The 25,719-nt window shown below is 46.5% G+C and overlaps 9 protein-coding genes across 9 annotated transcripts; 3 read left to right on the top strand and 6 right to left on the bottom strand.

The window, feature by feature from the left end:
• Window positions 1-313: 313 nt before the first annotated feature.
• N7495_009592 (uncharacterized protein) lies at window positions 314-1,903 on the bottom strand (the record flags this gene model as incomplete). The annotated part of the gene is made up of 2 exons (XM_057212243.1): window positions 314-904; window positions 956-1,903. 2 exons carry the CDS (start codon window positions 1,901-1,903, stop codon window positions 314-316), a joined length of 1,539 nt encoding a protein of 512 aa, XP_057059106.1.
• A 2,649-nt stretch (window positions 1,904-4,552) lies between these two features.
• On the bottom strand, window positions 4,553-5,790 carry N7495_009591 (kinase domain-containing protein; the record flags this gene model as incomplete). The annotated part of the gene is made up of 2 exons (XM_057212242.1): window positions 4,553-5,220; window positions 5,274-5,790. Coding segments are annotated over 2 exons (1,185 nt in total), but the record flags the coding sequence as incomplete, so codon positions are not given.
• A 666-nt stretch (window positions 5,791-6,456) lies between these two features.
• Window positions 6,457-7,983, top strand: N7495_009590 (uncharacterized protein; the record flags this gene model as incomplete). The annotated part of the gene is made up of 6 exons (XM_057212241.1): window positions 6,457-6,537; window positions 6,584-6,659; window positions 6,719-6,728; window positions 6,786-7,036; window positions 7,094-7,783; window positions 7,865-7,983. The coding sequence occupies 6 exons, from the start codon at window positions 6,457-6,459 to the stop codon at window positions 7,981-7,983; spliced, it is 1,227 nt and encodes a 408-aa protein (XP_057059104.1).
• A 538-nt stretch (window positions 7,984-8,521) lies between these two features.
• Window positions 8,522-9,706, top strand: N7495_009589 (phosphopantothenate--cysteine ligase CAB2; the record flags this gene model as incomplete). The annotated part of the gene is made up of 1 exon (XM_057212240.1): window positions 8,522-9,706. The coding sequence occupies one exon, from the start codon at window positions 8,522-8,524 to the stop codon at window positions 9,704-9,706; it is 1,185 nt and encodes a 394-aa protein (XP_057059103.1).
• Window positions 9,707-10,382: 676 nt separating this feature from the next.
• On the top strand, window positions 10,383-11,791 carry N7495_009588 (glycosyltransferase family 31 protein; the record flags this gene model as incomplete). The annotated part of the gene is made up of 2 exons (XM_057212239.1): window positions 10,383-11,402; window positions 11,462-11,791. The coding sequence occupies 2 exons, from the start codon at window positions 10,383-10,385 to the stop codon at window positions 11,789-11,791; spliced, it is 1,350 nt and encodes a 449-aa protein (XP_057059102.1).
• Window positions 11,792-12,265: 474 nt separating this feature from the next.
• N7495_009587 (polysaccharide deacetylase family protein) lies at window positions 12,266-13,838 on the bottom strand (the record flags this gene model as incomplete). Its single annotated transcript, XM_057212238.1, has 3 exons — window positions 12,266-12,585; window positions 12,650-12,735; window positions 12,790-13,838. The coding sequence occupies 3 exons, from the start codon at window positions 13,836-13,838 to the stop codon at window positions 12,266-12,268; spliced, it is 1,455 nt and encodes a 484-aa protein (XP_057059101.1).
• A 482-nt stretch (window positions 13,839-14,320) lies between these two features.
• N7495_009586 (DEAD/DEAH box helicase) lies at window positions 14,321-16,340 on the bottom strand (the record flags this gene model as incomplete). The annotated part of the gene is made up of 4 exons (XM_057212237.1): window positions 14,321-15,567; window positions 15,620-15,755; window positions 15,813-15,873; window positions 15,922-16,340. 4 exons carry the CDS (start codon window positions 16,338-16,340, stop codon window positions 14,321-14,323), a joined length of 1,863 nt encoding a protein of 620 aa, XP_057059100.1.
• Window positions 16,341-20,164: 3,824 nt separating this feature from the next.
• On the bottom strand, window positions 20,165-22,185 carry N7495_009585 (AICARFT/IMPCHase bienzyme; the record flags this gene model as incomplete). The annotated part of the gene is made up of 5 exons (XM_057212236.1): window positions 20,165-20,350; window positions 20,404-21,723; window positions 21,796-21,862; window positions 21,963-22,089; window positions 22,170-22,185. 5 exons carry the CDS (start codon window positions 22,183-22,185, stop codon window positions 20,165-20,167), a joined length of 1,716 nt encoding a protein of 571 aa, XP_057059099.1.
• Window positions 22,186-22,682: 497 nt separating this feature from the next.
• N7495_009584 (uncharacterized protein) lies at window positions 22,683-24,102 on the bottom strand (the record flags this gene model as incomplete). Its single annotated transcript, XM_057212235.1, has 3 exons — window positions 22,683-23,491; window positions 23,545-23,872; window positions 23,923-24,102. The coding sequence occupies 3 exons, from the start codon at window positions 24,100-24,102 to the stop codon at window positions 22,683-22,685; spliced, it is 1,317 nt and encodes a 438-aa protein (XP_057059098.1).
• Between the last annotated feature and the right edge of the window lie 1,617 nt (window positions 24,103-25,719).

Below are 25,719 nucleotides of genomic sequence, written 5' to 3'. Positions count from 1 at the left end.
CAAAGCTGCCACCATGCGATGTGTATATACATGCAAATCCCACAAGATAACACAAAAATAAAGCATAAATAGCGAAAGAAATGTAAGGAGAAGTTATTACAAGAAGGGTAAGGGGGGCATCAACAAGAGGGGTATAGGTGGTAGCAGCCCGATATGTCTGCTTGGATTGGATAAATCCACCCAGATATTAGGAATAAAAATGGCAAAAAATATGTTCGTTGTCAAATCAGTAGATGACAGGACCAGTTTATGGCGGTTGAGCTGGTATCTCGGTGATATTAACAGAGGGGGATGTAAGGAGACAAAGAAACTATCATATCTCGGTATCGATGACGGAAAACGACAGCGGTGGCAAGGGCCCATAGATTTGATCGTGTCGGACTTCGAGTTGACGACGCAAGATAGCTTCTTCCAGATTCCACCGATGTCGGAGCAGGCATTTCTTTGTGAACAAGGCTTGAATAAGAGTGCTTTCTTCGTGGCGGTGTTCACCCTGCAAAGCATTAATACTCTGAACGTGCTTCGTGCACATCTCTTCAAGCTCACGTTGCATTCGAGCAACAGCTTCTTTCAATTTCATCTCTTGGCGGTCTCGTAGTACTTTCACTCGTGCGTCGTGGAGGGCGTCCATGGTGTCGTAATCGTGGTATTGCTGTTCTAGCTGCTCGCGTTGTTGCCTCGTGAAGCGACGTGCTGGGGTATTGTCAGATTTGGAAGGTGAGATGGACCCGGCTGGCTCTGATGTTGTCTCTGAAGGTTTTGGCGTGGGACTCGCGCTTCGGAAGTAGCCTTCCATGTGCTTGATACGAGTACGGGAGTTCACTTTGGACCGTTCAAATTCGGTCTGCTGCTCCATTTCCACGGCTAATTGACGTTCTTCGATACGGATAGCACAGGCAGAATTCTAGAAAGTATTAGTAGTCAGAATCGAATACGATTATCTTGGAAATCGTACATGCTCGCGCTTTTCGTCCTCCAGGCGGTGGTTTTCTTTTTGCCGTTCTGAAACAACAGTCTGATGGCGGTTTCGGAGAATGTCGAGGGCGGCGTTTTGGAAAGCCATATGTCTGTCGCGCTCGAGTCGATGCCGTTCTTGCATCTCACTCAGCTCTGGATCATCTAAACTTCTTTGGAGGGACTCTTTATCGTATATAGGGACCTCGAGCTTGGACAACGACTCGGCATTGCTGGTGCGGGGGGTGTACATTTCGTGGCTCGTTGAGCATTCGCGCTTTCCTTCTAGAAAAATGTGGTTCACTCCTCCCTCACCTCTGGAAACAGTGATCCGTGCATTTGGTGGAAGCATGGCGGCCGAGGGGGCCCGCTTTTTTCGGAAATGAATGCGTCCAACAATGGCATTCTTCAAGCTGTGATGTCGCTTCATCTTCTTTTCCGCTGTATCAACGCTGACTGTTGATAGCCGATTGCTCTTCGTCCATTCGTCATTATTTGCGTATCCACTCATCAGATTCCTGCTCTCGCTTGCACAGTAGGAGGTTGGTCGACTGAACAGGCTAGCCAGAGAGCGCGGACTTGAACGTGGACTCCCAGACTTGGCACGTTCCGAGGCGATCGTAGTATCTGATACTGAGATGGCGATCTGATCGAATGGCGAAGACGCGGGATCGAGTGACGTAGTAACGGAACCGTCGGTGATAGAATTTTGATCGGTAGACGATCCAGATGATAGTACCGGCGATGAGATATCGACCAGTCCAGAGGCGATAGATGCAGCTAATGCCGCAGAAGCCTCAATCTGTGGCACCTTCAATCCTAGCTCCCGCGCCTCATCGGCAAGTTTTTGCGCGCGCTCTTCCTCGGCTTCCGCCGATTCCAACTGCAAAACCTCTTCACGGTATTTATCCTCGTCCAGATTGGAGGGGTCGAGTCGAGGCGACTCCATGATCTATATTCAGTTGGCGAGAACGCCGGACCATTTGGAGCGCATGAGCGGGGGGGGGGAATTTCAGCGCGCGGAGTTCACGGAGATGACGGAATAAGTCGACCCGCCCACATTACTAGGACGGTAGCTGTAGGCGCAATGTCCTCCACGTTGGGAGTGTTGTTTTCTATTGCTATAGAATGCTGCAGGAAGCGGAGGGATTGAACGACTACAGAAAAGGGGGAGGGAAAGAGTGAACAAATCAATTTGCAACAAGCTGACTGGACGTGACCACCCTTTTTCTCAAAATTTATTAATAAGTCATTCTAATAAAACCGGGTGACCCACGGGCCGACCCCAATAGTAATTTATCTCCCCACTCACGTGGCAAGCACGTTTTTTGAGGACAGTTTCGGGCCGTTGACCCGTTATTTACAGTTCCAACTGCTTAATTCTTTACTCCGTACTAGGGATGAGCTTTGGAGTGTAACTGCCGACATACATTATAGAGTGTCGTAATTCATGATGCACAGATTTTTAGGGCTGGTGGGGTGGTAAAGAACCATAGGCTCGGTAAGATGGATCAGGTCAGGCACAAGCGGCAAAGCGGAGATTGCGTCAGATAAGGATGCCACACTGGTCAGCACACTTGGATATAAAAATATATGGATACAAATCTGTCCGATATTAATTCATCAGTTCATGAAGGTTTCCAGTATAATCGACTTTTGTTTCGTGGCGTGAGTTTCTTGACATGGTGTCCTTGTCACACGCGCGGTTACAGTCCTTGTGCGTACTTGATCACATTCACAGCTCCGAGTCTCCGACAAGCAGAAATATCGATCAGCCGCGCAAAGAGCGGTGAAAACCGAAATCATGTCATCCATACCTATAAGGGCTGCTACCCCGTAGCAATATTGATGGTAGCATATCTAGCTCATAATGGTAAGAAGTTGGGCGGGGTACGTATTTCACTAGTAGTTTGCTATTCCGAAGAAGGAAACGACTCGAAAGCTGATAGGCATTAGGTCCACAAATCAAGAGCAATTCAAGGAACGAAACAAATTTAGAGATACGATGTTGCAAGATGCTGGCCGTACCAGGAATAGTTAGATCCTAAGGTATCCACAAGTGAGACATAACTCGGACGAACCTCAGAAGATAATATGGCTGTCACTAAGAACGGCTGAGAACAAGTCATTGGGTGTTAGACTATCATGTGATCATGTAAAAGGTACGTGAAAAGGCGTGTTCTGTATCAGAATTTACCCCATAGCATGGATATAATACAAAAAAATTCACGTCGTTACCGCGAAAAGGAATAAAGGATTCGCTATCATCAATGCGCAGGAGCTCGGAGATCGGCAATAGAGGTGAGGTAATAGCTCAACAAAGTCCGAGTAGGACCCAGGTATCTAATATGAAATCCCTTAAAGGTGCTTCATTCCTATGAATAGTCATGATAATGAAGGTTAGTACAACAAGGTTAGCCCAGAGTTTCTAATAGATAGCTCCAAGATGGCATAGTGGAGTGGTGGGGGTAGAAGAGTAAAAATGTGGGGATGAACCGAGGGCATTATGCAAACTATGTAATTTGGAAGAAAACCTTCAATAGAAGGGACGCCGGATGAAACTAAGGTATTTTAGGTGTTTATTGTAGAGAGAGATATATATGGTATTAGTTTACCACAAAAATCAGTCCTTTCATATCGGAAACTCGCATAAACATATCTAAGAGTGCCTACGTACCGCTTTTCTCATGCTAGTTCTTGGCGTTCCCCTTCCGTATTAGTGCTCAGACCTTGCCGCTTTGTGCTCACTGAGCAGAACCTGGTGAGCAGTCCACAAATCGTCCTTAATAAAATGTACTACACGGGCCCGGCTCACATGCCACCTTCCCTCACTAAATTACCTCCGTTGTCCCATCAAAAGAGCACTGGCATCATCAATATGACCATCCATCCTAGTAATCTTACTGCAGTTAAGCGCCACAATGGAGCCTGCTACTTGACGAGCTAATCAGAGCTACTATATACTCCTGGGAGCACTCTTTCTAGTACCTCCATGATTTCCTAATCGGGGCCGTACAGATTCATAGTGCCAAGACAATTTGCATTCTATTCTGAGGCAATAGCCACTGGTGGCCAAGTTTACAGGATTAGACGATAAAGCCACTTCTAGCAACAGTAAGCTCATGCTTCTATAGGTGACCGTATCTATTTGTGAGGCTCCGAACTTTCAGCTCCTGAGAGTCTATCAGCCGGCAATAGTCCTCTGATGTGCAAGCTTTTACTTATCATTTTCTTATCCTTTTCTAGTCGGCCATGCTCCTAGGAGCCCAGGCTGTTTATGACCCGATAATAGCTGCCTGAGTGTCAGAATTAAGGGGGACGGGTTTCCAAATTGGTTATAAAAAAGTACTTCGTTCTGTCTTCAATAAAATAATTATTCGTCGCCGTCTTTCCTTCTCCCATAATTCCAGGGAAAGTCAAAACTTCAGACTCTTCTTGAGCCAAATATTGAATCTAGTTACCCATTAAAATTCAGTTTCAAGTACGAGCATTTTTTTGTAGTTCCAGAATTTTGTCACTTGGTGGTGGGCGAGCTCAGCAAAAAAGGTATGGTTATATTATCTCTGGCTGAAAGCCATGTCTAGCTAGCTTCATTTCCTTAGGCCTCATATATGCTCATGAGAGCATTGAAATCCTTGTCCTTCAGAAGCTCCGCGGCCGTCAGGCGATCTTCAGGCAAATATGTAAATACTTTTTGAAATACCACGAGCACCAACTCTCGCTCAGCAGCACTCGCCTTAGGCTTCGACCGTTCGATCATACCCTCCAAAGTTCTTGGTTTTCGTGATTGATCATACCAATTGTCTTTAAAGGTAGTACCTCCTACTTCATACCTGCCAGCCCACTGTAAAGGTAGAGGACCGATGAGGAATGAAAAGCTGGATAGTGCTGTGATACTTGCGTTGCCTTCGAAGGGAACATAACCAAGGTAAAATTGTGCGAAGAGACACATATAGCTCCACATATCGCTGGCAAAGCTAGGGCCTATACCATGAAATCGCTCGGGAGCGCAGAACATGGCAGGTAACTGCCACTTGCACTTGACTGGAGACCCTTTTTTGATTGCTAACCCAAAGTCAGAGAGAAAGATATTAGCTCCTCTCAGCAATTCTGGATTCACCTTTACTGGCTGGACTACCTCTCCACTTTTCCAATTATCTGAGCTTAGTAGCGCTCTTCGAGGACGGCCAAATTCTCGGTAGACCATTTCCTGGCTATAATCGTTAATGGCGCCAATATCCCATAGCACACTGCCGCTATTCAGGTCTACATAAACTTATATTAGCTCTTGGGAGTATTCTTAAAAAGTATCTACTTACCACAAAGTACGATATCAGTATCATGGAGGGACTTGATGGCCATAAGTAATTGTTTTGCGGCGCTCATCCTTGTCTTCATCGGCATAGAAGAGTAGTAGTAAGGATTTGGGCCCCGTACAGGAGATACGATAACCAGGTGTGTAACTCTTAGGCCCTTAAGAGTAAACGTGTCCAAAAAAGTTGAATGGTGAGACAAATCTTCGACCGTAAGAAGGATTTCCTTTTGTATGCTGAGCTCCTGATCTCCTACATCTCCAGGAACATTAATTTTGAGCGCAACCATTGAGTGCGTTTTAATATTTTGTGCCATCCAGACGGTGGAAAACCCTCCCCATCCTAGCTTATGCACGATACGATAGGTATCAACCAGGATTTCCCCGATGTGTAGAGGATAATAAGTCCCGTCTGCATATCTCTCGATAGGCTCACAGAACTCATGGACGTCAAGTTCCTCATCCGAGTCTACTATGCTTCTGTAGTCAATTTGGCTCCCATCTTCAGCAAAGTTCTCGGTAGAAACTGAGGAGTCGGCGAGATTTTATAGCTCGAGTTCAGCTCCATATTCTTGGTGGTGGCCGTGTCAAAATCTAAAGGGTATTGGACCATCAATATGAGTGTAGCTGTTCTTCAATTTTTTGAGCTGATAGTGAGATAGTGTATGACTTTGCACCTTCGTTAACTTATTAGGTAGTCAGAGGAACATGGAATGACAGAAGGTGCTTCATCCATTGCTGATAAAAAACATGATTAGTCATTCCATGGGGTAGTTAACAAAGTGAAGAAGCCAATCAAATTACATACTGAGTATTTAATATGTAATGTAGATGTTAAGAATGACGAGGTCCGTGGCAATATGGCCCATCAACCGCTTTTATCGCCGGATAGAAAGCTTATCAGCTAGATACACAAGTAATGTCAGCTATCGCCACGCAGCTCTGCAGCCAATAAATACTCCTCGTTACTCTCCGCATTCATCACTGTTCACCAGCTTCGGGGTTGGAGGTCTTGTTGTCCCATTAGACCACGATCCAGACTTAAATATACCTTTAACCTACGCCCCACAATATCCCTTAGAAGTGCATCCTGGACCATTCACCGTGGACAGGCAAGCCGTTCTAAGCTTCAACCGTTGTTGAAGCTCTGCTTCACCAATTCATCGCTATCTGCAGCTCAGAAGGCTGAAATGGCAGGCCCCAGTAACACAAATTTCACAGTCTTTATCCGACTTCCATTTCCTCGGGGTGACTTTGTTGATCCACCACCGGTAAGTTTTCTAGTTTATCGCAATTTTCATCTACTGACTGTACCAGGTGGAATGGAATGCGGGGAAAGATCAAGCGCTATGGGATATTCTTTCTCGACCATCGCGGGGAGATGACATCGACTGTACGTATTTATTTAACGAATTAATCTTTAATGTGGTGATTTCGCTGACAGCCTGACAGGGAAAGCCTTGTAACTATTCATCACCCCATCAGTGAGAGCTGGCTGATGCGAACATGTTTACTTTAGGGCGGATAGATTCGACGTCACTTTGCAGTTCTTGCTGCAGCAGGCCGCATGGCTTTACGATCGCCAGCTATCACAGGTTCGTGCTCAAATGCGCAAAGTAGGTCCCATGTCACACTCAAATTCACCTTCACCCGGACCGGGATCTATTTCTGGGAGCACGGCACTAGCTACATCGGCTCCTAAAAGCAGCACAGTTGGGTTTCGACAACCCACCAGACCGACACCCCTCCAAAAAGAAGCAGCACAGAGAGGTTAGAGTCACGTTGCTATCTCATGGACATGAGCAATACATCTAACACCATTTGTAGCTTCTACTGGCCACGCCCAGCGCACTAGCTCTAACTCAATAACTACCGTCAATCAGCTGCGAGGATTGCGGGATCCCACTCGAAACGATACACCAACGAGTGAGGCTAAAGATCAACGCTGGGAGAATATGGACCGTCAACCCTCAACAACCCGACGGGATCAACTGCCCGTCGCGTCATATCTACCTTCTCCCATACTAGCAGAGGAAGTTCTCACATCAAGCTCAGAGGAATCTGATTCTGAGGAAGAAACTAGCCCTCAAGGGCCGAAGTACCATCGATTTGGCGCATTCTCTACCCACCGCATCGGTCTGCGGGACGATGAGGATGACGAAGACGACACTCCTGCATTCTTGCCGATGCCGCGAGAAACTGATCATTCTACCAGAGATCGGCCAACTCAAGGACTCAGTGCAACTCTCAGATTGGATGCCGAGCGAGCTGCTGCTCGGCGACGTAAAGCAGAGCGATCTGGTATTCGCAATACTGCGGCATCTGAGTCTTCTACCAGCTCTATCAGCTCTGGGGCTCAAGTGAGTGCACCGAGAAGCGAGGGTCAACAGACTGGTAATATCTCTGGCACATTGAGTCCGAGACACTCTTCCGTATCCCGGCTGAGTCCTCGCAAGTCTGGTCATGAGACTAGCGACGGAACCCCCAGTATGGGAAGCAGCTTCAGTGATTTGGACGGTACGTATGTTGTAGTGGGATCCTCTGAGCTCGATCGATTTCTAAAATTTTTTGATTACTGATTCCATATCTATTGTCTAGACGCTAGCGTCACACAATCTGCGTTGGAAGAGGCTCTTATGAGCAATATGCAATATGGCGGCATGGCAAGTCGCATGAGCACTATTAGTCAAGCTTTGCGCAGTCGGTACTTGCAATGATTAAGGGTACCCTCATTCTAGGACATAGAGCTCAATACTATAGCTGCTCATTCGAACTAGTAGTCCCAGATATGCACAATACTTATCCTACTCAGTAGAGTCAGTACTCCTGTTCCTTAGTCATTTCTATCATATTCTATGTTCTGTATTATACTCTGTATTTTATCGGTCCAGCGGCTGCGCTAACCCGAATCAGAAAATCGATCTTCAGATGGCGGGGTACCGCAAACAGTTAGTATTCTTTCCGTTTTTTAAAAAAAAATACTCGCTTCAGTACGCCCGGGACGCGTTCTCCGAAGTTCAGATATTTCCAGAAATTCAATTTGCATCAGCCATTGAAGTTGTTCAGGTCAATCTCTTCGGTCGGACCCCAAGACCCCGCCTGTTTGAAGTGATTTGGTTGCATTAGTCTGCATATGCTAGGGGCTTTGAGGGGCGAGGCCTTCTACTAGTCATATAAACCGTTTAGTGACGGTTTACGAGCTGAGGTTAGAACTAGATCACATCTTGTTCCACATCATTCTGATCGAAGTACAAGATGACCACACTTGGTGATATGGAGCCAGCAGAGGCTGAGTCTGTCTACTTTAATGAATACCCACCACCCAAGGCACTCCCTAGACATGAAGCTCTTGCCCGCGCCTTCATTGATCGCCACGTCGAAGCTGGCCGACGGGTAGTGCTCGTCACCTCTGGTGGTACAACTGTGCCTTTGGAAACACAGACAGTACGATTTATTGACAACTTCTCCGCCGGTACCCGTGGCGCTACATCAGCCGAGTACTTCCTCGAACAGGGCTATGCTGTGATATTCCTGCATCGTCAGTACAGTCTGCTGCCATACTCTCGGCATTACAGTCACTCAACAAACTGTTTCTTGGATTTCATGGGCGAGGCAGAACCAGAAGGGGACTCGGAGAATGACCACGGCCGCATCGTCGTGCGCAGCGAGTACCAAGATGAGATGCGCGACGTGTTGCGCAAGTACCGCTTTGCTAAAAAGAACAACTTACTCCTCTTGCTTCCTTTCACTACAGTGGCTGAGTACATGTTCGAGCTCCGGTCCCTGGCAAAGCTTATGCGGCCACTGGGCCCCAATGCGCTCTTCTACCTCGCTGCGGCTGTCAGCGACTTCTTTATCCCCCGTAGCCGGATGGCTGAGCATAAAATCCAGTCCTCGGAGTTGCCTGCACACCTGAACCCGGCTAGTACTGTCGGATCAGAGGATATATACACTGGCGAGAATGAAGAGCCCCCGAAGAACAGCAAAATGCTTGTCATCAATCTTGATCCTGTTCCTAAGTTCTTGCACAGACTGGTCGATGGCTGGGCGCCAGATGGCTGCATGGTTGTTTCATTCAAGCTTGAAACGGACCCGGCCCTCCTCGTGTACAAGGCAAAGACGGCATTGCAACGCTACTCACACCATCTCGTCATTGGGAATCTGCTCTCAACTAGAAAGTGGGAGGTTGTCTTCATTACTCCAAAAGCGCCTCATGAGCGATGGATTCGAGTTCCAAAATCCCGTCGCAGCAAGAGTCTTTCTGGTGTTGAAGACCAGGTTGGTCTTGCTGAGGTCCTCAAGGAGGTGCAAACTGATGATGCAGAGCAGAGCTTCGAATCTGAAGAGAGCAGAGACGGCATCGAAATTGAGAGTCTGATCATTCCGGAGCTAGTCAAGCTTCACGAACAGATGATCGAACAGAATACAGCACAAGCATGAGAGCATGAGATGAGATATTAAAAACATAACTCTTCGGAGTTACACTGTGCGCAATACAATAGTAATGGTACGTTTTTAGGTTATTTTAATGGCATTCTATTCGAGGGATATAAGGTCTCAAGCCTTGCTTCAAGGGCATACCTATCCATATCATACGCATGCCGATTACCTAGTTAGACTCCATACAGATTGCCCTCCAAATATGGTTGAAATATCTAGCCCTTGGAGTCTCAGCCAGGAGAAGTTGAATTCCGAGTTCCCAGCCAATCAATCTAGATTTACGCCACAAGGGAATTAGGGGAATTGAAAGCGAGTAGATCTATGCCGATCAAGGGGGGTTCATCAAAACGACAAGTATTTGTGGCAAATCTACAGGGAAAAAAATCTAAGATAAAAGGAACAATCTGAACACATACCTCAGCTTTTCGATGTCTCAATTGAGACCCCTTGATTTTAATTAATGAGAATCATATTTATAAAACAATATCAAAAGTCTAGATCCGGTCTATCGATATTCCGAGTCCCCACTCCATTCCTACTGACACTCAGTCAGCACGGGAAACGTGGAAACGCGGCCTGCAGATCGGTGGCGCAGTACCTCCCAGGTTGATGCAGACCTGTTCTTACGGAAGATGACATCTTGGCCAGCAGGTGCAGGCGATTGAACAACCCCAGCATGGTCCCCCGTCGTCGATTCAGCCGTCGATTCGCAGTCGTAGCCGCCGGAGCTGTCCTCCTCTTCCTATGGCATGTCTGGTCTTTACAATCAGACTTGCAAGCTCCATCAGGCAATACAAAGACGAAGACGAGCTCCAGCAGCGGCACCAACCCCGAATATGTCGGCGAACCGGCCCCTATATGCCCACCCTTCCCCGGTATCGATGACGTATTGGTCGTGATGAAGACAGGTGTTACCGAAGCTCGCGACAAAGTCCCGATTCACTTCCAGACGACCCTGCGCTGCATCCCGCACTACGTGATTTATTCGGATTTCGAAGAGGTTATCGAGGGTGTGACGATCCATGATGCGTTCCGCACGATGGACCCTGAAGTCATGGAGCGGGTCCCAGACTTCGATATCTATAACCGGATCGCCAGGTCCGGGCGCCAGGGTCTAGAGCAGAACGACTTCGCCGACGAAGATAACTCCGCTATTGGGAAACCAAATAACCCCGGATGGAAGCTTGATAAGTGGAAGTTCTTGCCCATGGCGCAAGAGGCGCTGCAGGCTAAGCCGGACGCGAAGTGGTTCGTCTTCATGGAGGCTGATACGTACGTCTCGTGGCCGACGCTGCTAGCCTGGCTAGCTAGGTTCAATCCTAGCGACCCGCTCTACATCGGTACAGAGACGCAGATTGCAGACGTGATCTTCGCCCACGGCGGTTCGGGCTTCATTCTCTCCAACTCCGGGCTGACAGCCGCATCAAACGAGTACGAAGCGCGCCGTGCTGAGTTAGACGAATTCACAAATGGACACTGGGCTGGCGACTGCGTTCTTGGAAAGGTGTTAGCTGATGCGGGTGTGCAGCTACTCTACTCGTGGCCCATACTTCAAAACTCCAATATTGGCGAGCTGGACGAGTTCGATCAATCACTCTACCGAAACCCGTGGTGCTATGCCTCCGTCGCATTCCACCACCTCAGCTCAACTGAGATTCAAGACCTTTGGAAATTCGAAAAAAAGCGATGGCATGATGTAAGTTTCCTTTTTCCTCCCTTCCCTCAAGCCAAATATCTAATGGACGTCTTAAATAGAAAAACAAGCGCATCCTCCTTCACAGCGACATGTTCCGCGAATTCATCTTCCCGCAAATCGCAGCACACCCTTCCCGACTCAACTGGGACAATTTCTCCGAGCAAGAAGACCTGGTGGCATCTACCTTCGAAGAGTGCGAAGCTCTCTGCGAAACCAAGCCGCTTTGCGTGCAATACTCCTTCCGCGATGGGAAGTGCTTTACCAATGATCGTCCTCGTCTCGGCGTATCCCCCAAGCACGGCCAATCTACGTCGGGGTGGTTGACATCTCGTATTCGAAATATCATGGATGAGAAAGGGCTGTGTCGGCAGTCTGAGTTTGGGCTGTAGATCCACCTCTGTGATCATTTTCCTATCTGGATTAGGATTTACGGTTTTCTTTGACTTCGGCTTTTTGAATTTAGGGTCTCTTTCTTTGCCATAGTTTGGGTTTCATAGTGTTGGATCTGGGTTATACTATGTACATAGCGCTGGTTCTTTTGGAGGGTTTAGCCCCTGAGCTTATACTCGGGCATTGGCGTTGGAAAATTGCATTGCTCTTCTGGTTGAGCTTGGATACACTATATCAAAATAACACACACACACACACTCTCTCTCTCTCTCTCTCTCTCTCTCTCTCTCTCTCTCTCTCTCTCTCTCTCTCTCTCTCTCTCTCTTTCGAAGTACGCATGGAAATAGTAAACCAAAACAGATACCTAAGCATTGAATTCAAGGGTATATATGCTTTGTCAATAACCAATAACAGGGCTGTAAAATAACAATGGGTCTATAAAGCGAGTGTTCAACATCCAAATGTCTTTTCTTTCACAGCGGTGGACTGTCGGGGTCCTCCAAGCACTGATCAATCCGCATGATCTTAAGCCCGGACTCTTTCACATGTCGTATGAACTCTGGGAGGTAGTCCACGGTAGTTGGGTTCAAAAAGTGCATCACGGCAAGATTACCACCCATGGCAACGCCGCGATAGAATGCTTGAAGCTGTCTTTCTGGAACAGACGTGTTGGCCCATTTCCAATCTTCAATGTCCACAGTCCAATTGACGATATAAGGGTTGTGGATGTATTTTGCGAGCTCTTGTCTCATGCGGGCTCCTATGGTTCCGAATGGTGGTCGGAAGTATCGTGCTAGTTGTTTCCAGGGTCAGATTTCAGATCTCAAGTTTCGGTGAGTTGGGAAAAGGTGACTTACACTCAATGTTTAGTTGATCCTTGAAGACTCGAAGGGTATCGACAATCTCTTCGTCAATCTTAGCCGCAGTTGGCAAAGCTTCCATTCTTCAAGATATTAGAGCTCCGATTCCACGGAGTAAAGATCAAGGAATAACTTACTTCGGGTGTGTATTTGAGTGCAATGCAACTTGGTGTCCTTTCTGGAGCATCTCTTTGTAAAATTCTGTAAAGTTGGTGGATTTGTCGCTGAGTCCAGCTCCAACGGCGAAGAACGTTACCTTGACATTTTCTGCGTCAAGAATTCGCATGACTTCCTGAGCAAACTGAGGTGACCCGTCATCGATTCCAAATGCAAACGAGTTGGGGCGAGAACAGCGCAGAACCAAAGTGCCAGTGGGTAGATTTTCAGGTATGATGAAGTGCTGATTCTCCGGGGAGGGTGGTGGGACTTTCGGAACAATTTCGATACGATGAAGAGCCATAGACACGTTGCTGTAGAATCCAGAAAAGGAAATAGACACGACGCGACTATGATTGATTCGGAAATGAGACAGGGGAACAAATATCTCAGTCTTTTCCGGAGAAGTAGGACCACGATCTTCCTCGTCGCACTTGGGCTTTCGAGATTGGCCATTCTTTGACCATGGGGGTCCTGTGTTTGTCGGATTGGCCGGTACTTTCTGGCCATCTTCATTGTCGGGCCCATCTGTACGCGAGTCACCTCTGGTTCTCATCACATACCGAGCTGCTTCCACACTATCTGGGGTGCCAGGAAACGGACTGCGGTACGTGTAGCAATCAGAGTTATGTTCGTTCATAGAGATGCTGAAGTCTTCCGAGCCATCAAAGACAACATGAAGGAACTGGTTCTGCCAAGGGAGCAAGCTGAAGCATCCGTTCGTTTCAAACTGTGTGTGAAAGTTCTGATCCGGGTCTGTAGGGTATAGTCGAATGAATCCCGGCGTATATTCCGTAGTCAGACCCTCTCCAGCACCATGCCAGAACCCCAGATCGTTGTGGGTTGGGTTTTGAAAGGTGTCAATAATCAGGGACGTCGTGGGCGCAATTTCCGCAGGAATAAGGGTAGTATACCGGGTCTCATACAAATGGGCCGACCCGGTTACTTTTTGATGAAGACATGCGACTGTTTGAATAAGCAATGCGAGTACAATCGGGATGAAAATAAGGAGGAATGAACAAGACCCCATCTTGTATCACGATGTGGAAGAATACGAAATGATGAAACTGACTCTGTGATAAGAGAAGGCTGAGAGGATTACAAGAGAAGACTTCGAAATTGTGCCATGAAAAGCAAAGCTTAGGGAAAGGACTATGAATTAGCAAGTGCGAAGCTGAACTACTAGTTAGGGCAAGTGGAAAATGCCAAGCCAGGAACATCTCTACGGGACTAGAGAATTAGAACATATAGAAATAATCCGAAGGAAAAATGGAGAATTTTCCATAACATCAATCAAAAACGAAATCAAAAGCTCAGACTGGGGCGAAAATCAAGTGGGAAGGGGAGACAATCGTGATATCTAGTAGAGGCAGACTCATCTCTACCTAGAATTACTGATCGCAACGCAAGAAAACAAGATACATTTTTTTTAGAAGCCAAAAGGCCGAAGGAGAATAGTCCAAGGGTATTTTAACCCAGAAAACACGTCGCAGAGAAGACGAGGATGGTAAACTACCAGTCATCGTCGTTCTTGCTCTTGGTGGCGGGAGGCTTATCGTCCCAGGTGGAGTCCTCGTCATCCCAAGAAGCAGCCTGTTCATCACCGTCATTGCTTCCACCATTCTCAGTATCAGAGCCGGAGTTAGGCTCCTCATCATCGCTTTCGAAAACAAGCTTATCACCCTTGGGACGGAAAACTTCCAGGAAATCCGGAATGGGTTCCTTGTTCTCAAGAAGAACCTTCACCAGGTTACTGGCAATTTCCTCGTCATACTCGTTGTAGAACGAGGAGGCAACTCCCAAGTTGCCAATGCGAGCGGTACGTCCAATTCTATGAATGTACTCGGTGATACCGCCGTGCTCGGTACGAGGGAGATCATAGTTGATAACGTGCATGATGCGCGGAATGTCGAGGCCGCGGGCCGAGAGGCCAGTGGCAACCATCACGGGCGACTTTGCGTCGCGGAAAGAACGTATTGCGTCCTCACGCTCCAGCTGAGTACGGTCACCGTGGATCGAGGTAACGGGGATACCCATATGGAAAAGGAAATCGTCGACATGGTCGACACCAGCCTTGCTACCGACAAAGCACAGGGTACGGGCAGGGTGGCAGCTAAGAATAAGGTCGTACAACGCCTTGTCCTTCATCTCGCGCTCTGCGTAGAAAATCTGCTGCTTCACGTTGACGTGAGAGCTACCGGGACGGCCAATCGAGATGCCAATATAGTCCAGGTCGAGATATTCGCAGGCAACCTCGCGACATGCCTTGCTGAAAGTAGCCGAGAACAGCAAGATACGCTTGTCAGCATCCTCATTCATATCACCGCCGGAGATGATGCGGCGAACGTCCTCCTGCCAATCTGAGTGCAGCATCTCGTCAGCTTCATCAAGCACAACAAACTTGATGCGCTTGAACGAAAGCACATGGGGCTGGCTCATAAAGTCCAGGATCCGACCAGTAGTACCAATCAGGAGATCACATCCCATCTGCAGATCCTCGCGCTGCATTCTAATGGGAGCACCACCGTAAGCGACGCAGGGGCGAAGCATCGAACGGTAGCAGAGACGGCGAGTCTCATCGAAGATTTGAGTTGCTAGCTCACGCGTGGGAACCAAGATGAGCACAAGAGGCTCAGCGGTGACTCGCTGCAGGCGCTCATCACCGGACCCAGGGCGAGGGCGTGGGGCAGCCCACTTCTTCTTTTTGCCCATGAGCTTAGAGCAAATGGGGATCAAGTATGCACCGGTTTTGCCAGAACCTAGAAAAAATTAGTTTTTGAACGGATAATGAGTGGGTATATTGTCACTAACCAGTATGAGCAACGGCGATCAAGTCCTTGTTCTGCGTAATCGCGGGAATGGTGCAACGTTGGATGATAGTGGGGGCCTCCCACTTGCAAAGTGCGATGTTCTCGAGAACTGTAGGGTGCAGGCCGGCATCCTCCCACTGAAGTATAGATTAGCATTGAACTAATAATGAAGGTCGAGTAAAACTTGGACTTACGCTGTCAATTGGGTCAACCTTGTTAGTACTCTCGGCGTAGACGGGAGGAACGTTGTTAAGACTAAATTAAGTTAGCGTAAACATAAGCATTTGTGGATAGCAAGCATACTTGTGGATGTGGTCACCAGCGGACGAGGAGTTGTTACCATTAAACAGCTCCTCTTCAAGCTGGAGGTCGCGAGGAGCGATATCACCAAAGTCGTCCTGCCACTCATAGCGAGCAGCACCGCCAGCCCACATAGCACTAGCTGTGGCGCCATGCTGCGCGAAACTTTCGTAATCGTAGGCGCTTGGTTCAATCCAGCCGCGCTGCTGAGGGGGCTTGAGATCTTCGTCGCCATTTTGGACGTCACCGCCCGGATCATTGCCACCATAAGTGGTGCATGCTAAGTCATCGCCTGTCTGAAAATGTCCAGCCAGGATATCGGCGGCCAGGATGTCGGCAGCCTGGATGTCACCAGCCTGAGCATCGACAAACATATCGTAATTCTCAGGAGGGCCATCGCTATAAGCCACATCAGAAGACATGGTGTCACAAGGAAGAAGTGTTGATGTTGTTTGTTTCTTGGCAGACTGCAAGGTCAATTAGCGGATTGGATCAGACAATTCCCTCAATGGCGATCGCAAAGGGTACTCTTTGAAGAATGTTCGAAGTTTTGATTTGTAATTTTGAAGAAAAAATGACGATGGGAAGGGAGGGGGAAATGAATAATGGCGGAGCAGAACAGAAGAAGGATTGAAACCTCGAGGCGGACCTTTTCGTGAAATTTAAAATACAACAGGTGGGGTCAATCGCTTCATTAAGTATAATAATACAGAGACCTTGATGCCTCGAGGATTGAGAATGAGTGCTTTACGGCGTCGAAGCGACGACTAGAAATATGATACGGTGGGAAGTGGTTACTAGATCTTTAGGATGCTGCGGATGTTTGGCCTTCTGATGGTCAAAATTTAATGAAACATTCGTAGAGCAAATTCTAGCTAAGCATGTTCAATGCACCAACCATCATTGATTGAAAGCATTGACGAAGTGTTAATATCAAGGTGTGGGGTGGACTGTTGTCAATAATACAATCGTTCTAGAACGATCATATCTACTGATTAGATGCGGGTAGATAGGGCACTTAAAGCGTTTTAGCGCCATATCCGTACGAGAATGTTAGCGTGTTACCATCAATTTCGAGAACTTCACGCTTCAAACCTTCACTACGAAAAACAATATAGAGTAAAAACAAGAAATATTCCAAACTAATAAGAGTCATTATCAGAGAATTATTACCACATGTGCAAGAATGGAGTTCGCGTCACGATTATGGCACTGTAAAACTTCAAATCCCACTAACATAACGCTTGTATGCGCTACTTTGTATTTTTCGAACTAGGGTTGGTTTTAGCTTCATCAATTACCTTCTGGGTCTGAGCCCTTTGGCCTTTGATATGCTGAAGCCACTTCTTCGCAAACCTTTCTCCCTGATCATCAACCATTGTTATGGTGTCAAATTGGAATTGGCGCCAAGCTGCTAGCTGAGCTTGGTGTCTCAAAACAATGGATAAACTCATCCCAATCATCGCGCTGAAGAGAACGTTTCTTTGTATTACGATTGAAAAGGTTTTTCCACTTAACTTGCTTATTGATATCAAAATCATCAATAAGACGGGGTTACGGCATTTCGTGCAAAAAAAAAAAAAAAAAAAAAAGAAAGGTAGTGGTATCTATGGCGGAGGGTAAAATTCAATGGCGTGTATAGTAAGAGAGAGGTAGATGAGACGCGATTGTAAACAGTTTTTCCGCCAAGACGCGAATTAGTAATGATCACTTGTGCGACACTTTTTTGCAGCTCATTATCCGTGTCGGGTGTGCTTCACCGGTTCTGCCAATTTAAAGTATTATTTTACTCTCTCTTTATCAATTCTGCTGCATCTGTTTAAAATATATTATATCCCTTTCCATCGCCGCCAGTATTTGGCCATTTGCCCCCTGAATTGGCTCCTGAATCTGCTCCTGAACCTGCTCCTGGGCCTGTTCTTGTAATTTTTTTTCTAGTTGTAACTCCTTGGTTTTCCTGGTTTTCATAGAGCGTTTTGCATGGTGTAGGTTTAATACACCAGTCTGCTGGAGGGGTGGTTGGTTAAGCTGTCGTTTGGTTTTAGAGCGCCGAATTGGTTCTTGCGCAACCCTAATATTCTCAACAGTAATCTTAAGATCTCGACACTCTTCTTGGATCAATTGGGAATGGCGAGTAAGATATTTAAGACCCCTTTGAACCCTTGGTTTGAGGTCTATATCAATATGCTTGATAATCTTCTTTTGGTTCATCTGAAGTCGTGCTAAGGTTTTTGGCGGAGAATATTCAATACTAGAGGAAGAGAGTGGTGGAGATGGTGTGCGTTCATCATGGTGTTTACGAAGAGGACCTATAAACCATATTGTCAAGGGATCGTGCCTGCGTTCACGTCCATTCCACTGAGCCAAAAGACTATAATGATTTCGCTCTCACGAAATCATACGTAGGCTCTACTTATATAGTGCCACTCTTGATCCTACACTAAACATCATTTGTCAGGTGTTCTTAACCTATGACACCTCACTAGGTTGAAAACCACACTCATCAAAATTATAGATTAACCGCGAAGGCACACCACGAAGCACACATTCAAGCAGATCATACCAATGATCTATCTCAGCTGGATTTTCAGCCATCATTCGCTTAGAATCCTTGATTTTCTGCTTCTGAGGACCTAGTTTTAGACCTTTAGGAAGACGCTTAGTAAAGCGATATACCCAATTTGGCCCAACAGTTCTAGTATCCTCAGTATCTCCAGAACTAGAATCTTGAAGCAGGCGATTTGCCCACATCTCGACCTGTTTTGGCGTTGGTGGCATACGCCAATTAGTTAGCTGGATAATTCAGCGTACTAAAATCTCCTCCCAGATATCGGTAAAAACCTTATTGACTGGTTTTTGTTGAGTTTTCGCGGTCGCATTGGTTTTAACGCGGTTATGGAGAGTACGTCGATTGACACCAAATTCGCGCGCAATATTAGAGGTATTTGGGGTTTTTTTTCGCGTTTGGCGGCATCATAGGCCTTAGAGAGACGGGCTTCAGTCGATTCAGAGGTTTTAGGCATGGTGGGTCGGAAATATTGGGTAAAATAGAATGGAATGTGGAATTGGCAGAACCGGTGAAGCACACCCCCCAATCTGATGGAGATTATAGTCGCGTGCATATAGCACAAGAAATCAAAGGCTGGTGCCAGTTTTTGAAGGTATTCTAGATCTTATAATAATACTTATTATAATAATATAGATCTAGGAATCTTATAATCCCCTTCTGTTGGTACAATGGGAGTTGAGGTATCCGTTCTGATTGGACGGATACTCTCACTCCTAATTGGACCGACCAGCCCCAAGTGGGGCAGAGGAGTCTCTTTTAGTTCAGGAATAGATAGACTGGAATAAGACACACTTTACAACTCCAGCAACACGTACGTACAAGCATACCTACTGTGTTCAACGAGCGAGTGTCGCTCCGACACCTTCCTAGCCCAGAGGACGACAGAGCCCAGCGACGGGCTCTAATTGAAAAATGGGCGTTATTTACATACGTCTACATCCTTACCTGACTTGTCTAGTTTCTCTGGCGTATATTGTTCTAAACGATTTATCTGTCTTGCTGATAAACCTTTTGAGCCGGAAAATTACTCCCGTATCACCAAGCTTTTGATCCTGCTATATATACATATTTATGGTGACTGTCATCCACTAAGTTATAATGACGACCCTACTCCACAGCTCCCAGGATTTATCTTTGATCCTGATAATATAAGTCCTGATACTAATACACGACTCCTAGCACCAGAGAACCTGCCTATAAGCTTCTTCCTTGAAACAGCTGATTTTAGCGTGATGGCTATGACACAAGCTGGCACTGTTATCTTTCCGCGCCTTGGTGCATTTGACTATATCGATCACGATAACTAGACCTATCAGGATGGGCGCCTCTTACTACTTAATTTTGCTAAGAATGGCCAGATTGCCCACCAGGCACGGATGCTCCCATATCGACTAGGTCAGCTTAAGTTAAACCGGCATGGACTAGGCCATTTATGGAGTGAACTTTTCGAGGAGATGTCTGATGTGTGTCCAAGATGTAATCAACCGTACGTATTTTTTGATTATTATGGTTTAATCTATACTAATCATATTCTATTATTGAGTAGGTATCAAGATTAGTTTAGTGAAAATTCGGGATATATAAATTCGAAACAGCTATCAACAAGAATATCATCATATCTAAGATATTTTGGCTCTTTTATATGGGACTATACTAGAAAAGCCACTTCAAGCCACTTCAAGCTCTAGTAGTGGAACAAACGAGTTGACTGCTCAACAAAGGTGATACCCAACTTCTCAGCAGTCTCGAAGATAGGGACATCGTTCTGGCTACTGCTGGGGGCGGCGATGTACTTGACTCCAGAGCGAGCGGCACGGAAAACATTGTCGATGAAGGGGAATTAATGAAGGGGTTAGCATTATCCTAAAGCCAATAGTAATGGGTTAACTTATGAAAGCATCAGATGAGATGGCAACCTCGCCCAACTTGGACAGCCAGGCCTCGCGCTCCTCAGCGGTGAAGGGAGCAGGGACCTCCTCGAAGACGCGCTCGTACTCAACCTTTTCGGCCTCATGGCGGGGAGTTTGGCCTGAGCAGAGCAGGTCAATGGCGTTGCTCTTGTCGGCACGCTTGGTACCTTGCTTCCACTTGAGGTTGATGGTTCGGTCGTGGAAGCGCATCCACCAGTTATCGGCCTTATCACCGGCAAGACGAGTGCAGTGAATACGGCTCTGCTGGCCAGCACCCAGGCCGATGACCTGACCGTTGAGGGCATAGCAGACAGAGTTGGACTGAGTATACTTGAGGGCAATGGTGGCAACAGTAAGATCGCGGAGAGCGGCCTCGGGAAGGGTAGTTTGACCCTTGGGGGTGATGATGTTGGTGAATGTCTTACTGGGCGAGATGATAACATCGTTGCGGTGCTGGGTCAGCTGTACACCGTACAGAGTACGGCTCTCCTCGGGGTCAGGGTTGTAGTTCTCATCCATCTGCAGGACGAGGTACTTGCCGCCCTTCTTCTTGGAGAGAATTGCAAGAGCCTTGGGCTCGTAACCAGCGGCAGTAACACCGTCAGAGACCTCACGAGAGATGATATTGACAGTTGGTACGTCAACAATGTCACTCAGAGCGAAAATATCGCCGAAACTAGACATGCGGTCGGCACCACGGGCACGAGCGTAGGCTTGGGCGAGACCAGATGACTCAATACCCTGGATGTCGTCCACTATATACACCTTACGCTCATTCTCATTGAGAGGAACACCGATGGCAGCTCCGGCGGGGGAAACGTGCTTGAAGTTGGCAGCAGCGGGGAAGCTAAGAGCCTGCTTAAGCTCCTTGACCAGAGGCCAGGCGTTAAGGGCATCGAGCAGGTTGACGTAGCCGGGGGAGCCGTTCAGGGCCTTGAAGGGCAGCTTGCCATGAGCCATGTAGGCGGAAGCGGGCTTCTGGTGGGGGTTGGTGCCGTAGCGCAGGGAGAGCTGCTGAACGCCATTGCCGGCGTACTCCTTGCGGAAGAAGGAAGAGATAGCAGCGTCGTATTCGACAGTCTGCTCGAAGGCCTCGAGAGCGTACATCTTGCGACTGGCCTCGGTGATTTGGCCGGCCTCAAGCTCCTTAAGGAACTCGTGGTAGTCGGTTGGGTCTGACAGAATAGTGACACGCTTGTGGTTCTTGGCCGCAGCGCGGAGCAGAGTCACACCAATATCAACCTTCTCAACGGCCTCATCAATAGTGACGTTGACCTTGGCGACAGTCTCCTTGAAGGGGTACAAGTTACAGACGACGAAGTCAATCTAGGAGATATTTTGCTCGGTGAGATCTTTCTCGTCAGATTCAATGTCACGGGCAAGGATACCACCGTGCACAGCGGGGTGAAGAGTCTTGACACGGCCACCGAGCATCTCGGGGGCGTAGGTGATAAAAACGACATCCCTGGAAGTAGATGAGTCAGACTCATACTTTTTTTGGACCCTATGCTCGATCGATTCGTATCTCCAATCCAATGAACAATGAAACAACATTGTGTACTCACTCGACAGGGAAGCCAGCCTCACGGATCATCTTGGAGGTACCGCCAGATGCAACCAGGCGAACATTCTGCTTGATCAGACCCTTGGCCAGATCCAAGAGTCCAGTCTTGTCATAGACGGAGATGATAGCTAGTCACAGAACAGAGAATATCAGCATTGGCTTGAATTGGGGTAGTACCAAGTCGTATGGTTGCTAAAGAAGCACTTACCGGTCTTTTGAGACATTTTGTCGTAGTGAACTGTCAGAAAACCGATAATATTGAAATAAGAAAATAAACATTGTCCCACTTGACCGCGGGGAACTAACATGACCCAGCAATCACTTGATTGAATCCTCCAGGACGTTTTCAGCTCCAACAGGCAAGAATGATTCAGATATGAGTCTGACAAGTGTTTAAGCTCATGGTAATATTAATATTCATCTAATTGCCAAGACCTACGCTGCAATCGTAGATGTGATGACTTTAATGAAGTTCTGGGTATTATTGATCAAATGACGTCATCTCCAAGTATACTACAAGTCGGTAAAACAACAGCACATTTTTCTATTGAGCATTAACGTAAGACATTTCGACTCATGAGCATTGCGCTGTGATATGTTAGCCCTAATTCCAACTGCTCCATACACGACACGCCCTTTACTATATGGTTTATATATGACCTATTTATCTTGATGCATCATTGATTGAAAACCAGAGAGATTAGCTCAGAGTAAGGTCAAGTTACAAAGCCAGGATAAGCATAGTAGCACTCAATATCAAGGTGCTTACCGATAAGCCTTTTTGGAGGCACGCACCTGAGTTCTTCTTCGCATCATTCTTGACCGATGTATCACTCTTAGCCGATGTGATTTCCACGATATCGTCTGGGGCATGGTCCCAGGAACGCTTCGCTAATGAGACTTCATCGTTCTCAAGATCAAAGACTGCATAAACTAAGCTGATAAAGTTGGAACCCAAGACCACGCTCCCCTCATATTGAAGAAGGGTGTTCTCGAGGATAGTGAAATAACAATCACCCTCTGGCTCATACACATCAAAAAAAGTGGAATCAGAGAAACCGGACATGAAATCGGTGAGGTAGAATTGGAGCTGCAATTCCCCGAATTTGAAATCGATTGTCGTGTTCCAATTTATTGCACTGCACGAGAAGTTGACCTGCCCGAATACATCATCTGGAACGGATGTGTTGCCAACTTGGGCATAAATGGCCTGAGCCACGGATTTGGGCACGTAGGACATATAAACGGAAGTGTCAAATACAGCGTCGAGTGGAAAGTCTTTCGAGTCTAAGGATGTTGTTTTGTTGATAGAGATTCCGTCTAAATTGATACGAAAAGCTTTTTCAAGGTCTGATCCGTTGACTATGGGGAAGGTGTAGAGAGAGCCGTTGTATTTGGCCTTGTTGACACCGCCAAACAGAGCTGTTTGGTCCCAAAGACTGAAAGCTGGAGAGTTGATGGTACCGGCGTCAACTAATGCCTGGGTCAGGGAGATAGAAGACGAATTTCCGTATCCAAGACTCAAGGTATCTGGACAAGTAGACGTCAGTGATTATACTTGGGTTGAGATATTTTCGACGCACTGTCAGCGTAGTCGGTGGATTCGTCCACGATCCCCATTTTCATAGTATCCAATGTAATCCCACCAATGGTCAGAATATCTGTCACGAAGCCCCCCTTTCCCATTAATTCAGTATCATTATACACGAATTTCTCGTCGAGATCTCTTGCAGTGGTTGAAGCAGTCACGTTGTATGCTCCATATCCACCACAACTGGACTTGTCAACAAATATATCGCAATCAGAGATATTGACGCTCTCAAGCCAACAGCCATTACCCCAAGTTCCAACATAAGCTAAGAAATGTTGGGGTGGGGTGCCAAAAGTCATATTTGCGACATAGGCGGTGTACTAAGCGTGATTAGCCTGATGATGATTCCAGTCCTAGGCGCTGGACTTACATCATCCTTCTCGTGGGCAAGATTGATACTGGCAGTCTCTGATCGCTTAGAGAGCTGACGCGAACTGCCGTGTACCATTGGCATCGCGAGAACTGCCGGATTGTCTCTCTTTTCAAGACTCAATGCATGGGTACATGCTATAATGGCTAAGCCAAGTAGGCAGGCCGACAAGCTGTACATGGTGATCGAAGATGGATCGGAACAAATAACAAAAAGTTGAAGATAGAAGAGAAGAAGAAGCAACTTATAGGGCAGAGAGAGCTTAAACCTCGCCTAGAGACAATCAGGCCACTTATAATAAAGCTACACTAGACTATTCTACTACTTGATAAGAAGCAGGAAATGAAATTGACCACTCGCAGGGTTTTTTAGCCTCCAAAATGGGTACTTGCCTACTAGACTAAGAGAACCGCAGCCCGCTAGTTCACTGTTGCCCCTATTCATATTGTTAAGATCACTGACAAGATCTATTAGAAGTCAAAATATTCCCAAGGACCGTACTGCAGATGAGAAGGATCATCAACCTGCTACTTTGGACGGTAAATATTTATTCGGGCGATTATGCCTAGCATGTCTTTCTAGGGTCTGATAAACTATCCCCTTGACTGTCAAAATGGTAACCATTAGCGCCTTGGCGAAGCCTGAAACTATAATTGGCTATCATATATTACTAAGTATCGAATGAGAACTGAATAGTGGATTCGTGCGAGCAAATAGGAACAGAGTAGTCAAAAATATGTGTGTGTATTCGCAGCAGTAAAATTTGCTGTAGTAAAGAACGTATGAGAGCTGACAAATAATGCACTAAACTAAACTTGGAATCGGTCCTTTGACACTAAGATATTTTTATAATGAAGAACACGCATAATGAGTTTATTTACCATACTCCCTTCTCCACTCTCCATTTACGTGTTTTTGGACGCGTTTTCCAGTATTTTCATGATGAATATGGACGACATAATCCTTAGCTCATCTGTAGCTGGATCGCCTAAACTATCGCCTAAAGAAGAACCTGAACTGCTGGCTGATATGCTTCCTGAGAGCGTGTTTTTTGAGCCTCTTGAAATGCCTCTAGAGCCTTCTTCTCCTGATATCAATTTACATGGAAACCGAATTACGAGTCCTTTCGGTTTCTTCTCTCTATTCTTTACCGACGCTTCATTTACCCTAGTATCTCTAAATACTAATAGATATGCAAATCTAAAGGGTGCTAGTTATCATGGTAGGCATTGGTCTGATACTACACCCTCTGAGATAAAGCTATTTATTACGATTTGGATATATATGGGTATTTATCAAGCTCCACAAATAGAGATGTATTGGTCAACAACATCACCTTTCCAATTACCTCGAAAATATCTCGATTAGGTCGTTTTCAACAAATTAAGCGGTTTTTCCATGTTTCTGACCCTGATCCTGAGGCTGTTACCCAAAAGGCTTTATGATTACATCTAAAACCAAATCAGATGTGGTGGTATAAGCTAGAGCCATTCGCTTCTAGGATTCGAGAAGCATGTTTGAAATATTGGGAGCCATCAAATGCAGTTGCTATTGATGAATCAATGATCCTTGCCTTTGGACATTCTCAACATACATTCAAGATGCCTAATAAACCAATTCCCCAGGGTTACAAGCTATTTACTTTAGCTGATCAGGGATACATATTATATTAGATATGGGCAAGCCGGCAGAAGTCTTTAGTGGAGGTAAAAAAGCTTGAAAACCTAACTATGACAGGCTCTATGGTAAGATCTCTCTCTCTCTCTCTCTCTCTCTCTCTCTCTGGAAGATTGGAAG

This window comes from Penicillium taxi (assembly GCF_028828555.1).
Source record: "Penicillium taxi strain IBT 34144 chromosome Unknown utg000006l_segment0_segment0, whole genome shotgun sequence".
NCBI lineage: Eukaryota > Fungi > Ascomycota > Eurotiomycetes > Eurotiales > Aspergillaceae > Penicillium > Penicillium taxi.
Note: the sequence above shows the minus strand (reverse complement) of the source record. Positions and strands in the feature narration are given on the sequence as shown.